General features: G+C 37.3%; 2 protein-coding genes across 5 annotated transcripts in view; one reads left to right on the top strand and one right to left on the bottom strand.

The window, feature by feature from the left end:
- The window catches only part of Adck5 (aarF domain containing kinase 5), a 458,263-nt gene that overhangs the window by 369,176 nt on the left and 67,233 nt on the right, over positions 1-21,854 (bottom strand). The window lies entirely within an intron of this gene.
- TP53INP (Tumor protein p53 inducible nuclear protein) overlaps positions 1-21,854 on the top strand; it is a 186,111-nt gene that overhangs the window by 143,078 nt on the left and 21,179 nt on the right. For 2 of the 4 annotated variants that reach the window (XM_067159741.2, XM_067159731.2), the window contains exons 3-4: positions 12,440-12,945; positions 20,458-21,396. In XM_067159741.2, the coding sequence (XP_067015842.1) occupies positions 12,440-12,945; positions 20,458-20,607 (656 nt within the window). In that variant the 3' untranslated portion in view covers positions 20,608-21,396. Of the gene's footprint in view, positions 1-12,439; positions 12,946-20,457; positions 21,397-21,854 lie in introns of those variants that run through there. The other 2 variants (XR_010861836.2, XM_067159740.2) reach the window with 2 other exon arrangements.

Genomic DNA, 21,854 nt, shown 5'->3' with positions numbered 1-21,854 from the left:
ATTCCAATCACTAACTCCCATTCCTATAAACAATTATTTGCCCCAATTTGTCCCCTTGAATTCCAACTTTATCTTCATATTGTGATCTTTCCTACTTTTAAAGACACCATTCAAACTTATTCATCTACTGATGTCATTCCATGCCATCTCTCCACTGACAGCTTGGAACATACCACTTACAGGTCATTATCCTCATGGTTGTTCCGTATTGAATGATGTTATTCACAGCAATTATAATAAGAAGTATTTCTTGTCCACCTATTCAATACAAATCACCTTTATTGGTGTTTACACTTTCATATAATTAATTAATTTTTTTTTTTGCTAGTTGCTTTACGTCGCTCCGACACAGATAGGTCTTATGGTGACGATGGGACAGGGAAGGGCTAGGAGTGGGAAGGAAGCGGCCGTGGCCTTAATTAAGGTACAGCCCCAGCATTTGCCTGGTGTGAAAATGGGAAACCACGGAAAACCATTTTCAGGGCTGCCGACAGTGGGGTTCGAACCTACTATCTCCCGAATACTGGATACTGGCCGCACTTAAGCGACTACAGCTATCGAGCTCGGTATTAATTCTTCTAAGGGACGTTTCGCTCATATAAAGAGCATCCTCAGCCTTAATTTTTTAAATCTTAAAATGATGTTCCTGAACAGTCGTAAACATATTAAAAAGACTATAGTCAAAATCAAAATTACAGTAGTCTAAAAACCAAATTACATTACATCTAAAAAACAACATTAAAGCCCTTCTAAAAACGTGATAACATAAATAATTAAAATTATTACAATGTCAGTTTAAAACCTTGTCTGAAACTATTATTGAATCTTCGTCTTAAAACCAGTAGTAATTGTTTTTCTATGAAAACAGCACCAAGGTGAACACCAATCTTATGGAAAGATGAAAATTAAAATGCAACTTACGTGACGTGGTGTTTCCAGAATGTAAGTTAAAATAGAGTGCCCACAAGCTGAATTGTGAAAACACAATAATCCATATTGCTTTAAACATAACAGACAGGATGCAGAATGTGTGCAGGAGTCAAATGTGGGCTCTAGTTGAAAGATGCTGCTCAACTTGTGTACAAATGTAGGTAGTAAGTTTTGTTACGCAAATTTGCGAGGTATAGACAGTCATGCATGACCTCCGACTAATTTATGCAGATAGTGGAAATTGTTATTATTAAGATGATATGTATGTTCTGTTAATTTGGAGAGACAGGTTAGAACTTCTTTAAATTACTTAATTCTATTCCTTTCTTTACACTACTTCTACAGTTGAGCACTAACATTTTTATGTCATCCCCACTTGACTTACAATTCCCTGTACCCTCATCACCGTTACTTAGGTCACTCCGTTTCCCTGACTGTACCTGTCTATAACCCCTCTAAACAAATTTCCTAACTTATAGGTACCACTGCGGTTTAAGTGAAGGCCATCTGAGCGCAGATCCCTATCTCCTACGCATCCATTAGGATCAAGAAATCGCACTCCCAGTTTCTCTCATTCCCACTCCTTAGTCTCATTTGAATCCCCCAATCACCTTCAAGTCGGTATCCCTCCTACACAGTCAAGTAAACCAGCAAAGAATAAAATACTGTTTGTTAAGGAGTAAGCAGACTACATATAGCAACTGGTTATAGTGTTAGGGTGTGAAAGTGAAGATGGTTAATTTTTAAAACCAAAAATAAATGGTTCTGTACAGTTTGTTCCAAGAATCATAATTTTCTTTGTATTTGGAACTCGCTCATGAAATTTGTAGAAACTGAGAATGTGAATTATTCATATGCACATATAAATTGCTGTACACTAAAGGGAAGTGATTTCTACCAAGGTACACACGAACAGTTCTAGACATTGCTGTTACATGCTCCCTACACCAGGACTGCCTTTTTATAATGTATTAGTCATACAACCATCCAACTTGTTGGTTGAATGATCAGCGTACTGGCCTTCAGTTCAGAGGGTCCCGGGTTCGATTCCCGGATGGGTTGGGGATTTTAACCTTCATTGGTTAATTCCAGTGGCCCGGGGGCTGGGTGTTTGTGCTGTCTCCAACATCCCTGCAACTCACACTCCACACACAACACTATCCTACACCACAATAACACGCAGTTACCTACACAGGGCAGATGCCGCCCACCCTCATCGGAGGGTCTGCCGTACAAGGGCTAGAAATAGCCACACAAAATTATTATAGTCATACAACCACAAAATACAAAGTTAAAAAGAAACATTGTGCCATTAGTATAACAGGCATAATTTAAATGTTATTTCTTTATCTGCATTATTCAATATTCTTGCTCTTTTATAATATGAAATAATGAAGAGAATGTGTATCTTAAAAAGTCTCAAGCTGAATGCCCACACCAGATCAAAGATAATGGGAAAATTATTATTAACTCCTTTAGTAATAAACATAAATACATCCTCAACAGTCTCTGCAAATGATCAATAATGTTTAACAAAGAACAATTTTATTTTTCAGCAGGGGGTGTGTTTTTATTTCTGCACTAACCCATCTATATTAAGCGGCCTATGCCCTTATGACCATGATATCATTGACTGGTAACTTGTAAGACGTACATAAGAATGAATTTCGTCTTTGAAGAATCCACTTCTCCAGTGGTTCAGAACAGGTGAATGGGGACTTGTCACATGTCAAATAAATTTGTATATCTTCGAAGAAACTTCATGATAAATACTTGTCACAAAACTGATACGAAACATGTACGTATGATATAAATCAATCAAGTGTATTTCCTGTTATGATAATATAATGTATGTATTGAAAAGTGGACTTTCTCTCAATTTAATTGAGTATAGTATCAATATGGATATTCAACAGTTAAGTTTATAAACAATATATTTGTCATGTTGGACAAAAAAAGACATTTTACAAGCAAGGCCATAAAGTTATATGCATCGTCAATGATTAGCACTGTGCTGTTAATTGGGATCAAACAATGCCATTAACTTGAAAGGTGATCAGAAATCCTTTAGAGGTTCTAACTTGTAAGAAGGCTATTGACAGGAATACTAGTGACCAAGAGTGTGGGCTTACATTTGTATTGTTGGATGTGCAAGTGGTCGGCTGTTCCAAGTGCTCTGTTATTATCTTAATGATAAAGTAGTTAATACTTATAGAAATTTAGCTAATTTGGTTTGTATGATACATTTATTTCTACAAATATTGGTTTTTAGTGTTTATTTTAGTAATTGAGATTAGTGATATTTATTGAAACTTTTACATCAAGTTGTTCCGTAGGCGTTCACTATATTGTGTGTTGTAGGTTAGGTTTTACTTTGTTTCATCTCTGGATTGAGAGAAAGAAGAAATAATATCAACTTTTTAATTATTTAAATATCGGTAGGTTTGTTGATATAATTCTTACTAAGACAGGATATTGTAAGGAGTTGTAACTTCCTAAGCAGTTACATTCATACAGGCAATACACAGTCTTTCAAATAGCAGTTCAACGGTTCCAACTATCACGAAGGTAATAATTTCTTTAAATAACGCAATGCTCTTGTAAATTTTGTTTAAATAAAGAATTTCAACAGAATTCACAGTATTTCACGGGCAAAATAGTTAACAGCCATTGTGTTGTCATCTATTATTGCCACTCTTCGTATTCAAATATTGGATTGTTGGCTATGGTTGTGAACAAAGGGTATAGTTTAGTAAAGAAAACAAAAATAAAAATCAGCTGATTCCTCTATTTCAATAACTTATTTGTAGTTCTGAGTAAGTAGTTCAAGTCTCAGGCATAATTTATACTTTTTACCCTCGATCTTTCAGTATTTAAGAGCAGTTTTAATTTCTGTTAGCTTGTAGGAATGGTTCATGGTGTGGGTTACTGTAGTCACGTCTTAGTTTGTGAACCATGGGCAACGGCTGAGTGGCCTAGTAAGTGGTCCTGAGAGTTGGGATACCAGTTGCTATGGAATGTGAGTGGGCATCTCGGACATACTCTGAGTCGTGGCCCTCCTTGTGTTCAGGCGGCTAGGACTATACACTCCACCGGTGGTCCCTAACCTGTTAGAGGAGAGATCCTCACTTGGATAATGTGCAAGTAGGGTAGCATCCTGCTTCATGAATTTACCAAGCTCAAAACATTTTAAGCAAGCCTCGGACCTATGGGAGTAATGGAGTCCCACTCTCATTTGACAGGCGAAGGACTTCATGGAAACAATTTGGCGAATGAAATGGAATTCGATGGGGAACTATCAATATTAATGGGGCTTATGGAAGAAAGAAAGTAGAACTGGCTGAATCAGCAAAGAGGATGCATCTGGCTGTACTAAGAGTAAGTGATATTCAGATAAAGGGAGATAGGAAGAGATAGAAGATTATAAAGTGTACTTGACAGGTGTTGGAAGGGCAGAGTATGGGGTAGGACTGTTTATCAGGAATACTATTGCACGCAACATAGTTCCTGTTAGGCACGTAAATGAGCGTGTGATGTGGGTAGATTTGGCTGTTGGAGGAATTAGGACGAGAATTGTCTTGGTGTATTCACCATGTGAGGGTGCAGATGAGTATGAAGCTGACAAGTTCTATGAAGCTATGAGTGACATTGTAGTGAGGGTGAACAGCAACGATAGGATAGTGCTAATGGGCGATTTCAATGCGAGAGATGGAAATAGAACTGAAGGATACAAAAGGGTGATTGGTAAATGTGGGGAAGGTATGGAAGGCTTGGGTTTAGCAGTTACGAATACATTCTTCAAGAATAAGGCTATTCACTGCTACATATGGGAGGCTAGGGGTAGCCTACCAGATCCATAATAGACTATATCTTAACTGACTTCGAATTCGGGAAGTCTGTTAGAAATGTGCAGGTTTTTCGGGGATTTTTCGAGGATACAGACCACTATCTAATCTGTAGTGAACTAAGTATCTCTAGGCCTAGGGTAGAGAAAGTGAAATCTGTCTGCAAACGAATAAGGGTAGAAAATCTCCACAATAAGGAAATTAGACAGAAATACATGGATATGATTAGTGAGAAGTTTCGAACAGTGGACAGTAAGCAGGTTCAGTATATAGAAAGTGAACGGGTGGCATACAGGGATGCTGTAGTAGAAACAGCAAGGGAATGCCTAGGAACAACTGTGTGTAAAGATGGGAAAAGGCGAACATCTTGGTGGTATGATGAAGTGAGAGCAGCTTGTAAACATAAAAATAAGGCTTATCAGAAATGGCTCCAAACAAGTGCCGATGCAGACAGGGAATTGTACGTAGATAAAAGAAACAGAGCGAAACAAATAGTTGTTGAATCCAAAAAGAAGTTATGGGAAGATTTTGGTAATAACCTGGAAAGGCTAGGTCAAGCAGCAGGGAAACCATACTGGACAGTAATAAAGAATCTTAGGAAGGGAGGGAAAAAGCAAATGAACAGTGTTTTGAGTAATTCAGGTGAACTCATAACAGATTCCAGGGAATCACTGGACAGGTGGACGGAATACTTTGAAAATCTTCTCAACGTAAAAGGAAATTTTCATGGTGGTGTCGCGAACAACCAAGCTCATTGGGAGGAAGAAAATGATGTTAGCGAAATTATGCTTGAGGAATTGGAAAGGATGGTAAATAAACTCCATTGTCATAAAGCAGAAGGAATAGATGAAATTAGACCTGAAATGGTGAAGTATAGTGGGAAGGCAGGAATGAAATGGCTTCATAGATTAGTAAGATTAGCATGGAGTGTTGGTAAGGTACCTTCAGATTGGACAAAAGCAGTAATTGCACCTATCTATAAGCAAGGGAACAGGAAGGATTGCAACTATTATCGAGGTACCTCATTGATTAGTATACCAGGCACCGAGCTCGATAGCTGCAGTCGCTTAAGTGCGGCCAATATCCAGTATTTGGGAGATAGTGGGTTCGAACCCCACTGTCGGCAGCCCTGATGATGGTTTTCCGTGGTTTCCCATTTTCACACCAGGCAAATGCTGGGGCTGTACCTTAACTAAGGCCATGGACGCTTCCTTCCCATTTCTAGGCCTTTACTGTCCCATCATCGCCATAAGACATAGGTGTGTTGGTTCGACGTAAAAGAAATAGAAAAAAAAAAAAAAAAAAAAAAAGAGTATACCAGGCAAAGTATTCACTGGCATATTGGAAGGGAGGGGTGCGATCAGTAGTTGAGAGGAAGTTGGATGAAAACCAGTGTGTTTCAGACCACAGAGAGGCTGTCAGGATCAGATTTTCAGTATGCGCCAGGTACTTGAAAAATGTTACGAGAGGAATAGACAGTTGTGTTTATGTTTCGAAATGTAGAGAAAGCATATGGCAGGGTACCGAGCGAAAAGATGTTTGCCATACTGGGGGAACACAAGTATGAAGGATGAGAGTTTTCCACCTAATCAATATTATACAAATTGTCTAATAATTTAAATTACATTAAAACACAGTACTGGTTTCGACCTGTTGATGAAGCTGCTTATTCAATTGATACAGATGCTGATTCCACTAGGGAACTTAAAATATTTGTCCTGAATGAGTAAATTTATAATACCAATATAATGGTCCATTATTGGACATTATAAATAATAATAATAATAATAATAATAATAATAATAATAATAATAATAATAATAATAATAATAATAATAGGTTTGCTGTTTCTACTTAATTTGGATTTCAGTTGATGTTTTATTTGGTGAATGATTTTGTTTATCATATCTCTATTGTAACCATTATGTTTCGCTATTTTGTGAATTAGGTTTAGTTCTTTTTTTAAATTCTTTCCGGGAGTATGTTGAAAGCTCTGTATATCATACTGTAGTATGCTGCCTTTTTGTGTGCGTTAGGGTGAGTGGAATCTATTTTTATTGTATTGGAGGTTTGTGTAGGTTCTCTGTAGATTTTGTATGTTAAGTGATCTTCAGTTTTAGTGACAGATATATTAAGATAATTTAGAGTGTGATCTTTTTCAGTTTCCATTGTAAATTTTATAGGCTATGTGGATCTATTTTGTTTAGCTGTTCAAGTACTGTATGTTAAAAACAGGAAACAATTCTTAAAATTTAAAGAGTCACTGATATAATTGTGTCAAGTTGAAATATCTTATGCTGCAACGGTTGTGCAGGGTAGATACAAAAGTGCATTGTTGATACGCATGTGGGGAACATTATGTTTCAGCTGTTGATGAACCTGCTTATTCAATAGCGACTGTACAGAATAAAATATTACTAAGATTAAACAAGAACGCCACTATTCTACTAAAATGTAATGCTTAATGTCAAAATATATACATATAGTACAGTTTTTGAAGTTTAAAGGGTATCTTCTTAGAGTCCCATGAATGCCACTTATTCCAAACATTTTATGTTGTGCTATAATGTTAAAGAATAGGAAACAATTCTTAAAGTGTAAAGAGACACTGATATCATTGTGTCAATATGTGGTGTTATTGTCATGAAATATTTGTGTAGTATACATTATTTCCTTCGTCTGACATATAGACTGACTTCTAATCATAGAATACGCTATTTTACTTCTGTTGATATTTCCTTATTATTTTAAATTTCTTCGAAGAGAGAAAAGAATGGCCGAGAGAGGCAGGTATATTATTGTGGGAATGAGGATGAGGGAAGAGAGAGTGAGTTTGAGGGAGATAATTATACTTATAATGGAGGACAGGAATGAAGATAGGTCTCTCAATCAATGTACAGGATATGGTAGTTAGGGGAGAAATATGGGAGATTCGGAAAACAGGTTGGCTAATTATCTTAAGGTCAAGGACAACGAAGGTTAAGGGTTTTCTGCAGGGAGTAAGCCCTGAAAAGGTATCGGTGAGGAATCGGTATGAGCCACTGCAGGTAAATCACCAGAGGAAAGATAAGAGATCAGGTCAGTATTAGAGGTGGGGTGGGACAAGAAGAAGGGACCAGTAGGAATGGGAAACGTGGCCGGCTCCGTGGTGTAGGGGTAGCGTGCCTGTCTCTTACCTGGAGGCCCCGGTTTGATTCCCGGCCAGAGCAGGGATTTTTACCTGGATCTGATGGCTGGTTTGAGGTCCATTCAGCCTACGTGATTAGAATTGAGGAGCTATCTGATGGTGAGATAGTGGCCCCGGTCTAGAAAGCCAGGAATAACGGCAGAAAGGACTCATCGTGCTGACCACAGGACACCCCATAATCTGCAGGCCTTCGGGCTGAGTAGTGGTCGCTTGGTAGGCCAAGGCCCTTCAGGGCTGTAGAGTCATGGTGTTAGGTTAGATTTTTTTTTACAGAAATATAGAGCACAGGATAGGAAGAGGGAGTTGAAACAGGGTAGTGAGAGAGAGAAAAGGAAGGAGTAAGTGAGTTCTGCAGGCATCAGGGAAGTTAAGGGAGGCCAGAAATGCAGGGGATCTAATGAAGGTGGGGTTGAGGCTCTGGTGACGGGTGACTCACTTGTCAGGCATGTGAGAAAAGCAGGTCTATGTGGAGGAAAGGGAACCAGGGTTGAGTGTTATCCAGGAATTAGCTTAAGGCAGATGTTCAGGAAAATAGAAAGGAGGGAGGAGGTTAAGGAGAAGGTAGTAATTTTATGCCACTATTCTAAAAGAATACTTAAGGTTAAGATATATACATACGGTACAGTTTTGGGGGTTAGAGGGCTAAACCAATAATGTAAAGCAAGCAGGAATAGGTACTAACACAGTTGGGGATGTTGAGGATGTTGGGGATGTGTTTACAGCAGCACGGAAGAAGTTTAAGGAAGCTGAGATTGTTATCAGTGGGATACTAGATAGAAGGGATAGTGAATGGAGGGTGATTGGGGATTTAAATGAGACTATGGAATGGGTTTGGTTCCTAGTACTGCCAGAAATTTGAGATTGACAGGACAGCTACCATGTGGTTAGAAGGGTACATGCAGCTCACCTCCATTGGTGGTGTGCCTGAAAAGAGCTGCACCACCTTGACGAAGATGAGGACATGAGTTTATTTTACTTCAAAATTAACTTATAATAAGTAAAAATAAAGCATATGCATTGTCTAAAATCTGGTCTCAGTTATACTGTTCATGGAGGGTTAATTTCAAAGTGCACTTGCAATTAGCAAGGACACATTTTCTGGGCCAGATAATGTCCATATTTAGGTGTTGAACAATATGCTGGAAACTCATATCTAATCATGCTATTAGAGCTTAGTAAAAACATAGCAGCACCACAATGACTAAGATGATGGATGTGCAAACTGCCTAAATAGAGTTTAAGGAAACTGTACATGTAATAGCTTCCTGGAACCACCCTTCAGCATACAGTATCCTTCAAAAGGGGAAAAGTTCAGCTCAACCTACAGCAGTGGTATGATTGCAGGCTCTGCAGTGGTATTGTCTGCTTTTGGTAGCAATTGCAAATGGAGTGGTGATCAACACAGATCCCTATAGAACTCCATTCTCCACAACGGAATAATGGGAAGTGTAAGTGTCCTCCCAACATCCAAATTAGTTACACAAACTTGAAGTCCTCCATAAATAGAAAAGTTTTGTTTTCAGGGTTATTAAGCCATTTTGATGATGTTGACGTTTCATCTACTCTGCAGCGAGCCTTGTCAAGACAGTCTGTCAGTCAAGTGACACTGGTCTCTCTTTATATGAATGGAGATGTGATAATTCACTACACAGTCCACCAGTCTAAAGAAAGAGCTTGGGTTCGATTCCCGGCCAAGTCAGGCATTTTTACCTGGATATGAGGTCTAATTCCAGGTCCACTCAGCCTACGTGATTACCTTTAATTGAGGAGCTATCTGATGGTAAGATGGCGACCCCAGTCTAGAGAGCCAGAAATTATGGCCGAGAGGATTTGTCTCACTGACCATGTGTCAACCCGTAATCTGCAGGCCTTTGGGCTGAGCAGCAGTCGCTTGGTAGGTGAAGGCCCGTTGGGACTGTGGTTTGGTTTGGTTTGGTTTAGGAGTGTTTGTAAGATTATAATTAAACATATTTCATTTTTGTGATCTTGAGCCAAATTGTTGATGGTTTCCATTCGATCCGGGGTCCCTCCAAAAATGGAGAATCGAGGTTCCACTGTAATAGAGTTACACGACTACTCCAATCTATAATTCAATACTAATATATAGAGACTGTGAGTTTATTTATTTAAGATGGATAATATCAGAAACTACTGGACCGATTTTGAAATTTCTTTTATCATTTGTAAGATAATATCATTCTGGGTAACATGGGCTATGTATCACCTGGAATATCAAAGGGTTCCCATGAGAACCATGATTTAAGGCAAAAATGGCAGCAATAATAAATCACAAAGTTTGTACGTTTGCAAGCCTGTGGGTTTTTTTTCCACGTAAAATCTACTTTACTGATGGAGCTCAAATTTGCCAAGCTTATAACTGATACCTTTGGTTAACACACAGACTACATAATATTACACTATCTTATAAGTGGGCAATTTAGTGAAAGGAAATGTAAAGCAAGTCAAAGGAAAACATATGCTTGGGACCCTTAAAATGTAATATGCTGCTTGAATGGTTAGTCCTATTGAACAATGGTCGGTACCGTGTGTACTTGAAATTCAATTTGCCAGAAAGCAGTTTAGGTGAACTTTCTTCGTATTTCTAATAGTTTTTGAGAAAAAAACATGTTTTGCTGTATTTCGGCACATACTTTAACCCTGGTCTCTTTGTCAGTTTCTTTCACCTTGACGGACTGTGCTCAAATTTGGCAAGCATACAGCTGGAACCTTTTGGAAACATATAGACTCATTACTATTAAAAAGTATCTTAAAGGGGCCCTGCAGGGAAATAAAAGGTGAAGCAATTATAGGAAAATGTACACCTGGGAGCTGTAAAAGTGCATACCCTGCCTAAATAATGGAGTCAGCGAGTGTACTTAAAATTATATTTCCTAGAAAATAGTTTGTAACCATTTCCTTTGCAATTCTTACAGAAAAAGAGGCTTTTCTGTGTTTTACTATCACACTGCCTCTTAAGCGGGTCATGTAGGGCAAGAGAATGTGAAGCAAGTCAGAGGAAAATGTGCACTTGGGACCTTTAAAAGTGAATAACTGCCTGAATAGTTAGTCCTGTTAAACACTGGAGCAAAAACCCAGATATCAGAACTTCAAAACATTGCAAATAAAATTGGCCTCAAAATATCATTTGAAAAAACAGAAATTATGCCCCAAAAACCAACACAACTGAAAGAAGTTACCATAAATGGTAATAAAATCAAAATAGTAACTCAATTTAAATATCTTGGAGAAGTAACAACACATAACCTAAATGAAAAAATTTCAATCCAAACGAGAAAAATAGATTAGCTAAAGCATAAAAATTAACATGGGATATCTACAAAAAGAAATGTCTATCGATAAATGCAAAAATTAAACACTACAACACAGTTATAAAACCGGAAGCTACATATGCAGCAGAAACACTTTTTCACCTGAATAAACAATCAAAGACTGTCAGACTTCAGAAAATTGAAAGGAGGATTAAACGAACCTGCATCAACAAAAAATACCAGAAAGATGGACAGTGGCGGTTAATACCTAACAAAGTCGTGTACAAAGAGCTAGAACCCATTACAGATACTATGCGTAAGAGGAGACTGGGATTCTTTGGACATATCAAATCAGGATTCGAGACTTCTGAAACAACTAGTACAACACAATCTCATCTCAAAAAAATATCACAACAGGATGTAAATGGATCAGAGAAGTAAGAGAGGATCTGAAGGAAATAGGCCTTTCAACAGAAGACACCACAAATAAGATAAAATTGAATACAAAACTCAAGAATACAAACCTCTGCTTTACCCTTACACAAAACAAATCAACAACATGCATATTTTCAACTGAGGAAAGGGCACGATGATAGGAGCATCTGAAGAAGTACTGGGAGGACCGCAAAGCCCGAACAAACCCTTCGAAGAGACCTGAACGACGGACTGACTAAAGTGATCCTGTGTGGTCATAAAAGAACAACAACAATAATAATCCTCCTACAACTAAAACTGGAATAGCTGGAGATTTAGGAATTGCTTATACCTCACTCTGCACAGTCATTAGTAGAAGAAATGTTTTAGAAGAGTTTTTAAAAATTGGATGCAAAATCAACAATGTTGATTAATAATGTTGCAAATATGACATGATTCTTGTAATATAAGTACAAATTGCATTGCTAATTTATATCTCTGAAGTAACCCACCTTTAATCTTATTGCTGAAATTAGAGAAAATTATTTTAATAATCATACAACATAATATCTAAACCTGATTCGTAAGTAATCCTTAAGTTATACAGTACATAAAACCTGCTCTTCACCTTGATATACGTATAACTTAGGTTCAACTGTATTTATATTTGTGCCTGTTTCTTCTGGACCCTTGTGGTCATCCAGAATGCTGGATAGATGTTCTTATTTAAGACATATATACATAAACCCACAAAATCAGTGCATTTCTCAAAGTTGTTTTAAATCTCTCAACAGGTAACAGACAAGATGAAGCGAACAATTCTGTGGAAAGCCTGTCTACCCTAGCAGTAGCCATCAGTACAATACCTCACTCTGTAAGTTCAACAAATGACATTGAGGATCACCACCCTTTGACAGGGTCATCATCTACATCTTCCCTTCCTTGTTTATCATTTGAAGAATCTTGGTTTTTGACTCCTCCTCCATGCTTTACTTCTGAGGGTCCAATCCACATGGAGACTTCTCCCTTGGAGAATTTACTGATAGAACATCCAAGTATGTCTGTCTATCAGCACTCATCTCATTTCTCTATTCCCCCTCAACCTCGTCGCGCAGGTTCCCTCCCCCCTAGTTCATCAGTCTCAACATCTTCAGGTGAAGAAGAGATTCCAGTTCGTGAGCATCGTATACCTGAACCAAGCGATGAGTGTGTTGTTCCACTTAACGCTAGAAGACAGACTGTATATTCCTTGCAACAGCAACAAGAACGACAATGTCTTCAACTTAGATCTGCTCAGAAGGTATGCCCATCATTTTTTACTCATAGTTTGTAATCATTTAAAGTTTAAGAGTACTGGCAATACCTTTTTTTTAAAATGGAAAATAACATTACAGCACAAGAAATTATTTTTCAGCAGAAAATTTTGTCTGTTGGTTGCAATTAGTTTCAACCTAGTTTTGAAAACTTATTCAAGTAAAAGACTACTATAGTATCTTCTTGGAAAGCTTTAGACCTCCTTTCAGTGTGATGAAAGTGCAGTACAGATAATAAAGATATGGTGTAAAAAAGAATAACTATCAGCAGAATGTGGAAGCAACTACTGGCATTCAGTGGTATGAGACAATCAAGTGTTATAATACATTAAATTTTCTCTTTTTACATATTTATGTTCATTTGCATTAATGATAAGACTTATATTAATAATCCAAGAAGGATACACTCTATAGGAGAGAGCAAACCACAGACAGGCACTATTAGCAGACATATATTATGGACAGAATACTCAAGATAGGCTGGTAGGAGCAAGCAAGTACACTTTCGGATACAAAAGTTCATGTCCCATGGAGAGAGAAAGCCAGGATATATTTCATCGTTCCCATTTGATGATAACTGTACCATGAAAAATCTACATTTATGGGCCAATGGACCAATCATTTATTCAAAGGTGAAAATTAAGTATCTAGGGAACAAGTGTAAATGTGAGAATAAATTATTTTAAAATATCACCGGGTCATATAAATCTAGTGAAAATTCTTCTAAGAGAAATTCTTGTAATTCTGAGAAAAGTATTATATACAGTATATCCTGTTCTGGATCACCCAGTGAAACTATAACTAGCCAGAAATTCAAAAATGCTCCTACACATGTCATCTGGGTTTTGGTTAATTTTTGGTGGGGGTTATAAAGCATGGTCAGAAGTGTTTGATACTTTATTCCTTTTATCACATTAAAGTCTCTGTGTAATCAACAAAATAAAGTTTACTTGTTTTTGTCTATTTTTGAAAGAGATAATACAAACTTATTCATGCACACCAGAATTATGGAAAATGTTTTAAATCTGATTTAATATGGTGTGTTTTATGGCCCATTCAGCGATTGACAGGTGTTTGTAAACGTACCGTGTTGAAAGAAGGTGGATTTGCAAACTCTATAAACAAGCTGAACGGACTGTCACCGATGCTGTTCTCTTACATGGTGCACGTCTATGCCGTGTTCACCGCTTCCTGCTTCCTTATAGGTCTTTCTTCCTTCTTGGTTTCGGACCTCACCCTTTTCCCTTCACTTCAGAACCTTTTACTAACCTGTCTACTGTCCCTTCTGTGTCATTTTGAATTGGGCATTAGTTGTGCAACAGAAGTTTTGCCTGTTTATTAATGTATCCGAACGTATTGTACATATGTTCGGTTGTGATACTATCCAAGTGCCTGGTTCTTCAAGATCAGAAGAAACTACACCAGAACTGACAGACTGTGTTTACAATGATACAGGTAAAGTGAGAGTGAAAAATGCAAGACACTTCTTTTCGAAAACAATATCATTGCTACAAACTGAGTAAAATTATTACAGAAAGTGATAGGCTGCTAGAAGAAGAAATTAAATGTATTTTTGTTGAAAGTACTTTCAGAGAAAGAAATTGTTGTTGAAGACAAATTAATTTTTATGTACAACAACTCGACAAAGACAATCAAAATGGTTGAAATACCAACACCAAGCCATTGATGGAAGTAGATTATAAACCGCTTGAAAAAAGGATGCAGATTGTGTGCCACTGTGATTACAAAAGTATGGTTGTAAACATGGCAAAAGAGCATCTGGATTGGAGTTTGCAAACTTTACGAAAGAGAGAAGCGCCTCATCTATTTAAAAAAAAAAAGTCAGATTTGAAATGTTGGGAGAGAGACTTTAAAAGCGGCAGGATGATTCACGACAAGCACAAAATTATTTGACTGATTTGAAGATGTGAGAGAGTAAGTAATCAGTCAGTTACAACATTTTTATTTTTATTTTACAATTTCGTTTATGTTGCACCGACACAGATAGGTCTTATGGCAACGATGGGATAGGAAAGGTCTAGGAGTGGGAAGGAAGCGGCCGTGACCTTAATTAAGGTACAGCCCCGGCATTTGCCTGGTGTGAAAATGGGGAAACCACAGAAAACCATCTTCAGGGCTGCCGGCAGTGGGGGTCACACCCAACTATCTCCCGGATGCAAGCTCACAGCTGCGCGACCCTAACCGCACGGCCAACTTGCCCGGTCACAACAAGAAATCTGCAACAATGAGCGCTGTTCACAGTAAGCCAATTTTCTGACCTTGACTTTAAAGCTTGTGAAGCCTGGGTGATCATCTTTAAGAAAAGGCATAGAATAGTCCAGAGGAAGGTGAGCAAATTGGTGTCAGAGCCTAAAACAAGCACAATAGCTAAAACTCTTGAATCTGGGCAAAACTTTAAGATTGCAAGCGCGGGCTCTTATTCCAAGGTTTAATGACAAATTTGTCCTTAATACAGATTAAACGGGTACGAACATTTATTTTAAAAATAATGAAATAGAAACACAAGATATGTATGGTTTACATTCAATTTATGTTTTGCTCTTTAATTAGCAGGATGCCAGTACCAGTCAGTGCTGAAACGGAACTTAGTAAAAGGGAATCAAAGGATGCTTGACTATCACAAGAACATGAATAATGTGACTCACTCCTACATGGCCCAATATTTTGTCACCCTCTCCGGGAAGCTCCTGCCATAAGTGTTTGTGTCTTTGCAAGAAACCACTGGATCATTTGGACCACAAGTTCAAAAAAATCTGTTTTTAAGTACTTGGAAGGTATCATAACATAGTGGTAACTTCTTCAAAGTCCGGTAAGCTGGAGGTTCTTTATAAAAGTCTTGACTTGACGGTAGAAATAAATGTCACACAGCTGACCAGTGGTGTACATTTAGGTGGAATTATTGTAAAAGTGAATGTAGGCAAGCCTTCGTCATCTTGGAATATTTCATTGTATAAAGCTGGATTTGTTTGACTACCCCAGGAGTCGAGGAAAAATATAAAATCTTCCTCCTTGGCAAATCTTTTATTAATTTTTTCAAAAAGACCTTATAAAAAAGTTAATAGATTTTTGAAATTGTGGTCCAAATGATCCAGTGGTTTCTTGCAAAGACACACACTTTTGGCAGGAGCTTCCCAGACAGGCTGACAGAATACTGGGCTGTGTAGGAGTGGATGCAAAATACAATCAAGAGAAGACTGTTTACTAATTCACTTGATAATTCATCATCAGTTGTCTGCTTCAATATTTCGGAACATGTTACGATTGGCTTGGTTTGTGACCAGGCTCTATGATGACAAGGAGCCGTTTTTGAACGTGAATCAACTGTGTTTTGCTCAGAACGATTTGAAACAATCATGTAGTTGTCAAGCTTCAGCCTTCATTACATGTGCATGGTGTTGAGTAAATTTCTATTTTTATGATAAGTAGGCTACCACCCGCGTTCATGTCAGCAGCCGTAATCATGTAATTGTGTACCAGTAGGCTATTTGCAATTTTCTTGTCAAGAAACATATGAATATCATTGAATTTATTTGTAACATTGTGTTCATGTAATAAATTAATAATAAGCATCCAAACATTAATCATCTTTAAAAAACAAATTAAAAAGAAAAATTTTGTTGATGGTGGGACTTGAACCCAGATCGCCAGGATGGGAAACCGACGCGACCCCACAAGCGCTAAGCATACCCTAACACAAATGTGTAACTTTTAGTCTATTTAAATCAAAGCAAAATTTTTAAATCAATATTTTTTGGAAATGGAGGGGAGTTGCATCATAATATTTAGACCTGTAACTGTTCTGACCGTGCTCTATAACCCCACCAAAAATGAATCGAATCCCAAATGACAGGTGCATCCTTGTTAGTCTGTTTTATATTCCAAGAATTTTATAGTAGTAAGGCTATTCAATCTTGTTTCTTCTACTTACCAATGATTAAATTAATCCTTTCCCATATTCTTATTTTTGCCTCTCTTATTATTGTTATGAAAGTATGATACAATTGGGAGATACAGTATCCCAGGGGCAAGATTTTCTTATAACACATTGTCAAATAAATTAAGAAAAAAATAATGTAGTTTGAAATGATAACCCACAGCTAACAAAAACTAGAAATATGCACAAAACACACAAACTATCTCTCGCTGCAAGTACTGTAACAATTCACACATGTTGTTGGCTGCATGGTGTCTGGCTTTGGCATGCAGCAAATCAACACCTGTTGAGAAAAGTCCAGGTTGCCTTCTGCAAATTGATACCTGTGAACACTCCAGTGTGTCACAGTAACTGGCACCATTCAGTGACACTCACCTGGTGAGGAAATCAACCATCTGGACCATCCTCCCTACAGCTCCAACTTGGCATCCAGTTATTTCCATCTCTTTGGACCGTTGAAGAAACATCTAACTAGTAAGTGATTCAGCGGTGATATGGCCATTCAGCATGCTGTCCTTACACGGCTCTAGAGACTGGATGCAGATTTCTTTCATTGGAACAAGTGCTTGGACAAGAATGCAGACTATGTTAAATAGTTAAGTGTAGCAGTGCTCTAATACTGTGTATCCTTATATGTATGTCTATCCCTTAGTCCTGTTTCCTGATATGGGGATGAGGCAAGATGAAATTGTATGAAATATTTTAATGGCTGGATGCCCTTTCTGATGCCAACCTCAGTTGAGGAGCTAATGAAACTGGGTAAGGAGGTGGAAGGAATTAGCTGTGGCCTACGAATGGGAACTGTCACAGCATTTGCCTGGAAGTGAAAAATAGGAAACCCCCTGTGTATCCTTATATGTGACCCATTGCAAAAAATTGCATATCTGTCTTGTGCTACCTATGGGTCTTGTTAACAAAGTTATGCAACAGTTAGAGTTTTTACTACTCAATGTCATGAAAACTTTATACAACAGGTAAGAAAATTACTGAAAGCTGTAATTGCATTTTTCTCAGTTTTCTTAATAGCAACGATCAAAAGTTGATATTTACCAAGTATGGCACTAAAAGAAAGAACTTTTTTTTAAAAAAAAGGCTCAGGATCTTATGCCAATTTTATAACCAAAAGAGTCTTGAAAAGGAAAAATTTGACTTTAGGTCCCTTTCTACGCAGTGGGTAAAATAAAGTTTCTCAGTGCAAGCTCTTGTAACCTTATGTTTTGAAGAGTCTTTGTAATACGGATGAGTAAGCTATTTGAGGACATGTAATTGTGTGCCTTTAGTTATGTGCAAATTAATTAGTATACTTTTTATTTTTTCATTTTCAGAGCATCATTGTCAGATTATCAGCTAACACAACAGATCAGTAATAATATTGGTTTTACGTCCCACTAACTACTTTTATTACGGTTTTCGGAGATGCTGGGGTGCCAGAATTTTGCCCTGCAGGAGTTCTTTTAGTGCCAGTAAATCTACCGACACAAGCCTGACATATTTGAGCACCTTCAAATATCACCAGACTTAGCCAGGATAGAACCTGCCAAGCTGGGGTCAGAAGGGCAGTGCCTCAACCATCTGAGGTACTCAGCCTGGCAACATACAAGAGATCAAAAGACATGCTGTAACTGTTGTTACACACACAAAAGGATGTCACATGCTGCCAAGAATAAAAAGCATTCACAGAATTTGGACAGTATGAGGATACAACATTTTGTACAGTTGGTGCAGTACATTATTAATGAGAACCCAACAATGTCACTGAGGGCCACAGCCAGAGATGTCAGATGGCACAATCTGTGCTATGGTGTAAGAGGCCATCTAGCATAAATCGTGTGTTATGAAAAAAAGGCAGTTCATGTCAGTGCACAAACAAGAATGATGGCAGCTCCAGGTAAAGCAAAAGCTAAACAAGTTAAAACATTCAGAAGAACCTGACTTGCTCTGGCTTTTTCTTGATGAAAGAATTTCTACCATGATAAAAAGATGAACATGAGAAATGTCAGTCCAGTGCTTATGTGCAAATCCTTTTGATGTCCCATGTGTTATGCACACCAAGTTTCCCATAACTGTGATTGTTTTAGGGGTGTAAATAGTAAAGGATGCATTATGCCACCCCATCTCTTTCCATTTAGTCTTCCAGTGAATGTTGCTGGCTTCACTGAGGTGCTAGAGACACTTGTGAATCCCTAGATAGACAACATATGCAGTGGAAGGTTGTATGTGTTTCAGCAGGATTCTACACCTGTGCACAAAGCTGTGATGACATGAGATTAGATGGTGGCCAGTCTGCATGACCATATCACACCAAACATGTGGGATAATAATAATAATAATAATAATAATAATAATAATAATAATAATAATAATAATAATAATAATAATAATACCAGGCAAGCTGGCCATGCGGTTAGGGGTGCACAGCTGTGAGCTTGTATCCAGGAGATAGTGGGTTCAAACCCCACTGTCGGCAGCTGTGAAGATGGTTTTCCATGGTTTCCCTTTTCCACACCAGGCAAATGCTGGGGCTGTACCTTTATTAAGGCTAAGGCCGCTTACTTACCATTCCTAGGCCTTTCCTATCCCATCGTAACCATAACACCTATCCGTGTTGGTGCGATGTAAAGCTAATTTTAAAAATAAAAATCAATTGCTATAGATTGTTGGAGATGCCAAGATGTGAGAATTTTGTCCTACAAGAAATCTTTAATGTGCCAGAAGTGAATACCACTGACTTCAGCTGTGATCAAACCCAGTATCTTGGGAATAAAAGGATTGTGACTAATCGACTGTGCCACTGAAGTCAGAATATGACAAGACTTGCAGTTAATATAGATTTTGATTCTCATAGGGAACAAAATATTTGTCCTGAATGGGTAAATTCATAGCTCCAATATAATTGGTCTGTTATTGGAAATTATATATTTTCCAGCTAATTCATTCTTGGTTGTCAGCGTTTTGCTGCAGTGTGCCATGTGCCAGCTTCAAGTAGCCCATGCAGTGGCCTCCACTACGTGCACTAGCCATGCATCTTGAGTTGGATGGAAAATATAATTTCCAATAATGGGCCAATTATATTGGAATTAAGACTTACAGTGTTTCTGTAGTAGTAATCAACAGGTTCATGGATAGGACATTATAATGGATGTGGTAATATTTTTAACTGGAGGAAATGCACCTATCTACAAGCAGTAAAACAGGAAGGCTTGCAACAATTTCTTTGATTAATATACCAGGCATTTCAAAGGCATTTTTGTACAACAGTATGTGACCAGTGGTAGAGTTGGGTGAGAGCTTCAGTGGTGAGGTCAAATGAGGCAATTGGAATAGGACAGGGTATCTAAGAGAATAACAGCCTCAGTGACAAAGGGTGAGAGAAGCAATGGGAGAAATATAAAACAAGAGACTCAATTTTTTAATGATTTTAAAGTAAAAACTGTGAGGACATAGTGAAAGGTATAACAGTCTGTAATGAAGGTGTATGCAATGTACGTAGGACTATACATTTCTGTATTAAATATTTTCTCTCATGTTTAATTTTTGTTCACAGATCCAACAACGTCGAGTTTATCAGACTCTTAAACGTAATCACTTGGATCGTCATAACAAGGCTCGTGAAATTAATTCCAGAAACAAGGTGAAACGACGATCTGACTACATGCAGCATCACTCAGGGGCTAACAATAATCGAAAGTGCTAGCTTTAGCAATATTGAAAATGATCTCAGGCCAGTGGGCACTGGATGGTAAATACAACACAGTAAGTTTCCCAAAAAGCACTGCAAACAATACATATGAAATTTATTATGCCACAACATATGTGTTCACTTACAAATCTTCAAAGTTTTAATATATCATTGACAGAGAAGCCAAAATAATGTATGTGCATCTGTATTTTGTTATTTTCTGGTGTTCATGGTGAAATATTAAATGTGACACTAGAGATTTCTTTTCCAGACTTGTGGCATCTCTCTGCTATTGGACTTATCAGTCCTTAAAATATACCAATATGGATCAGCAAAATACATTTATTATTGCTACAGTAAACTACTGAAACTGCTTTCTAATGTGCTGAAATTTAACTTTTATGTATATATATTTCATTACTACAATGTTCATATGTGTATATATATTGGTATTCTAAACTCCAGCAGAAACAAGATTCACAAAACTCTTGATAACATTAGTGGAAACTCTCTCCTTGCTCACACCAAAGCACTGTGTGTATGTTAATGTATGTTCTGCTACCAAAATAAGGTGTAATATATTAATACCATACAATCAATTCATTTCTGAAATATATTTGCTGATTGATATTGGTAAACTGTGTGTCTATTTATTTAAATTATTATGAATATATTATTATACCTAAAGTCTGTAAAATGTTATGAATTTTATTCAACATAATTTATTTGCATCTATGTATTTTTTACATCAATGTAATAAAATTTTAATTATTTCTGTTAAAATTTCCTTTCTTTATTTTTACAGCAGTATATTTGTCAATGTCAGTAAATATTAGTTTACATTGATCCAGTAACTGTTGATTTTTTTGTTTTAATTGTGTTACTTTATCACTCAAGGTATAAATGAAATATTATTGTAAATATTTCTCTCTTTTTTTAAACCATGTGTTTCATGAAATAATTTAGAGAACAATTTTCAATAAGGTTGTCAGATTCACAAATATGAATTTTTAGCGTATAATGATCATTGTTGTATGTTACATTTCATAATCCTTACAGCAGATAGCTGGTTTAGTAAAATACCAAATATTGCCTTTTAATTAATTAGCTGCTATGCAGAGGAGTATAAACCACAGTAGAATCTCATTAATCCGAACTAATTGGGACTGGAGTCTGATCGTATTACGAAATTTTCGGATTAACCGGAAAATATTTTCTAATAATAATGTTGTTACTTCTACGTCCAGCTAACTACATTTACT

This window comes from Anabrus simplex, chromosome 1, assembly GCF_040414725.1.
Source record: "Anabrus simplex isolate iqAnaSimp1 chromosome 1, ASM4041472v1, whole genome shotgun sequence".
Lineage (NCBI taxonomy): Eukaryota > Metazoa > Arthropoda > Insecta > Orthoptera > Tettigoniidae > Anabrus > Anabrus simplex.
Note: the sequence above shows the minus strand (reverse complement) of the source record. Positions and strands in the feature narration are given on the sequence as shown.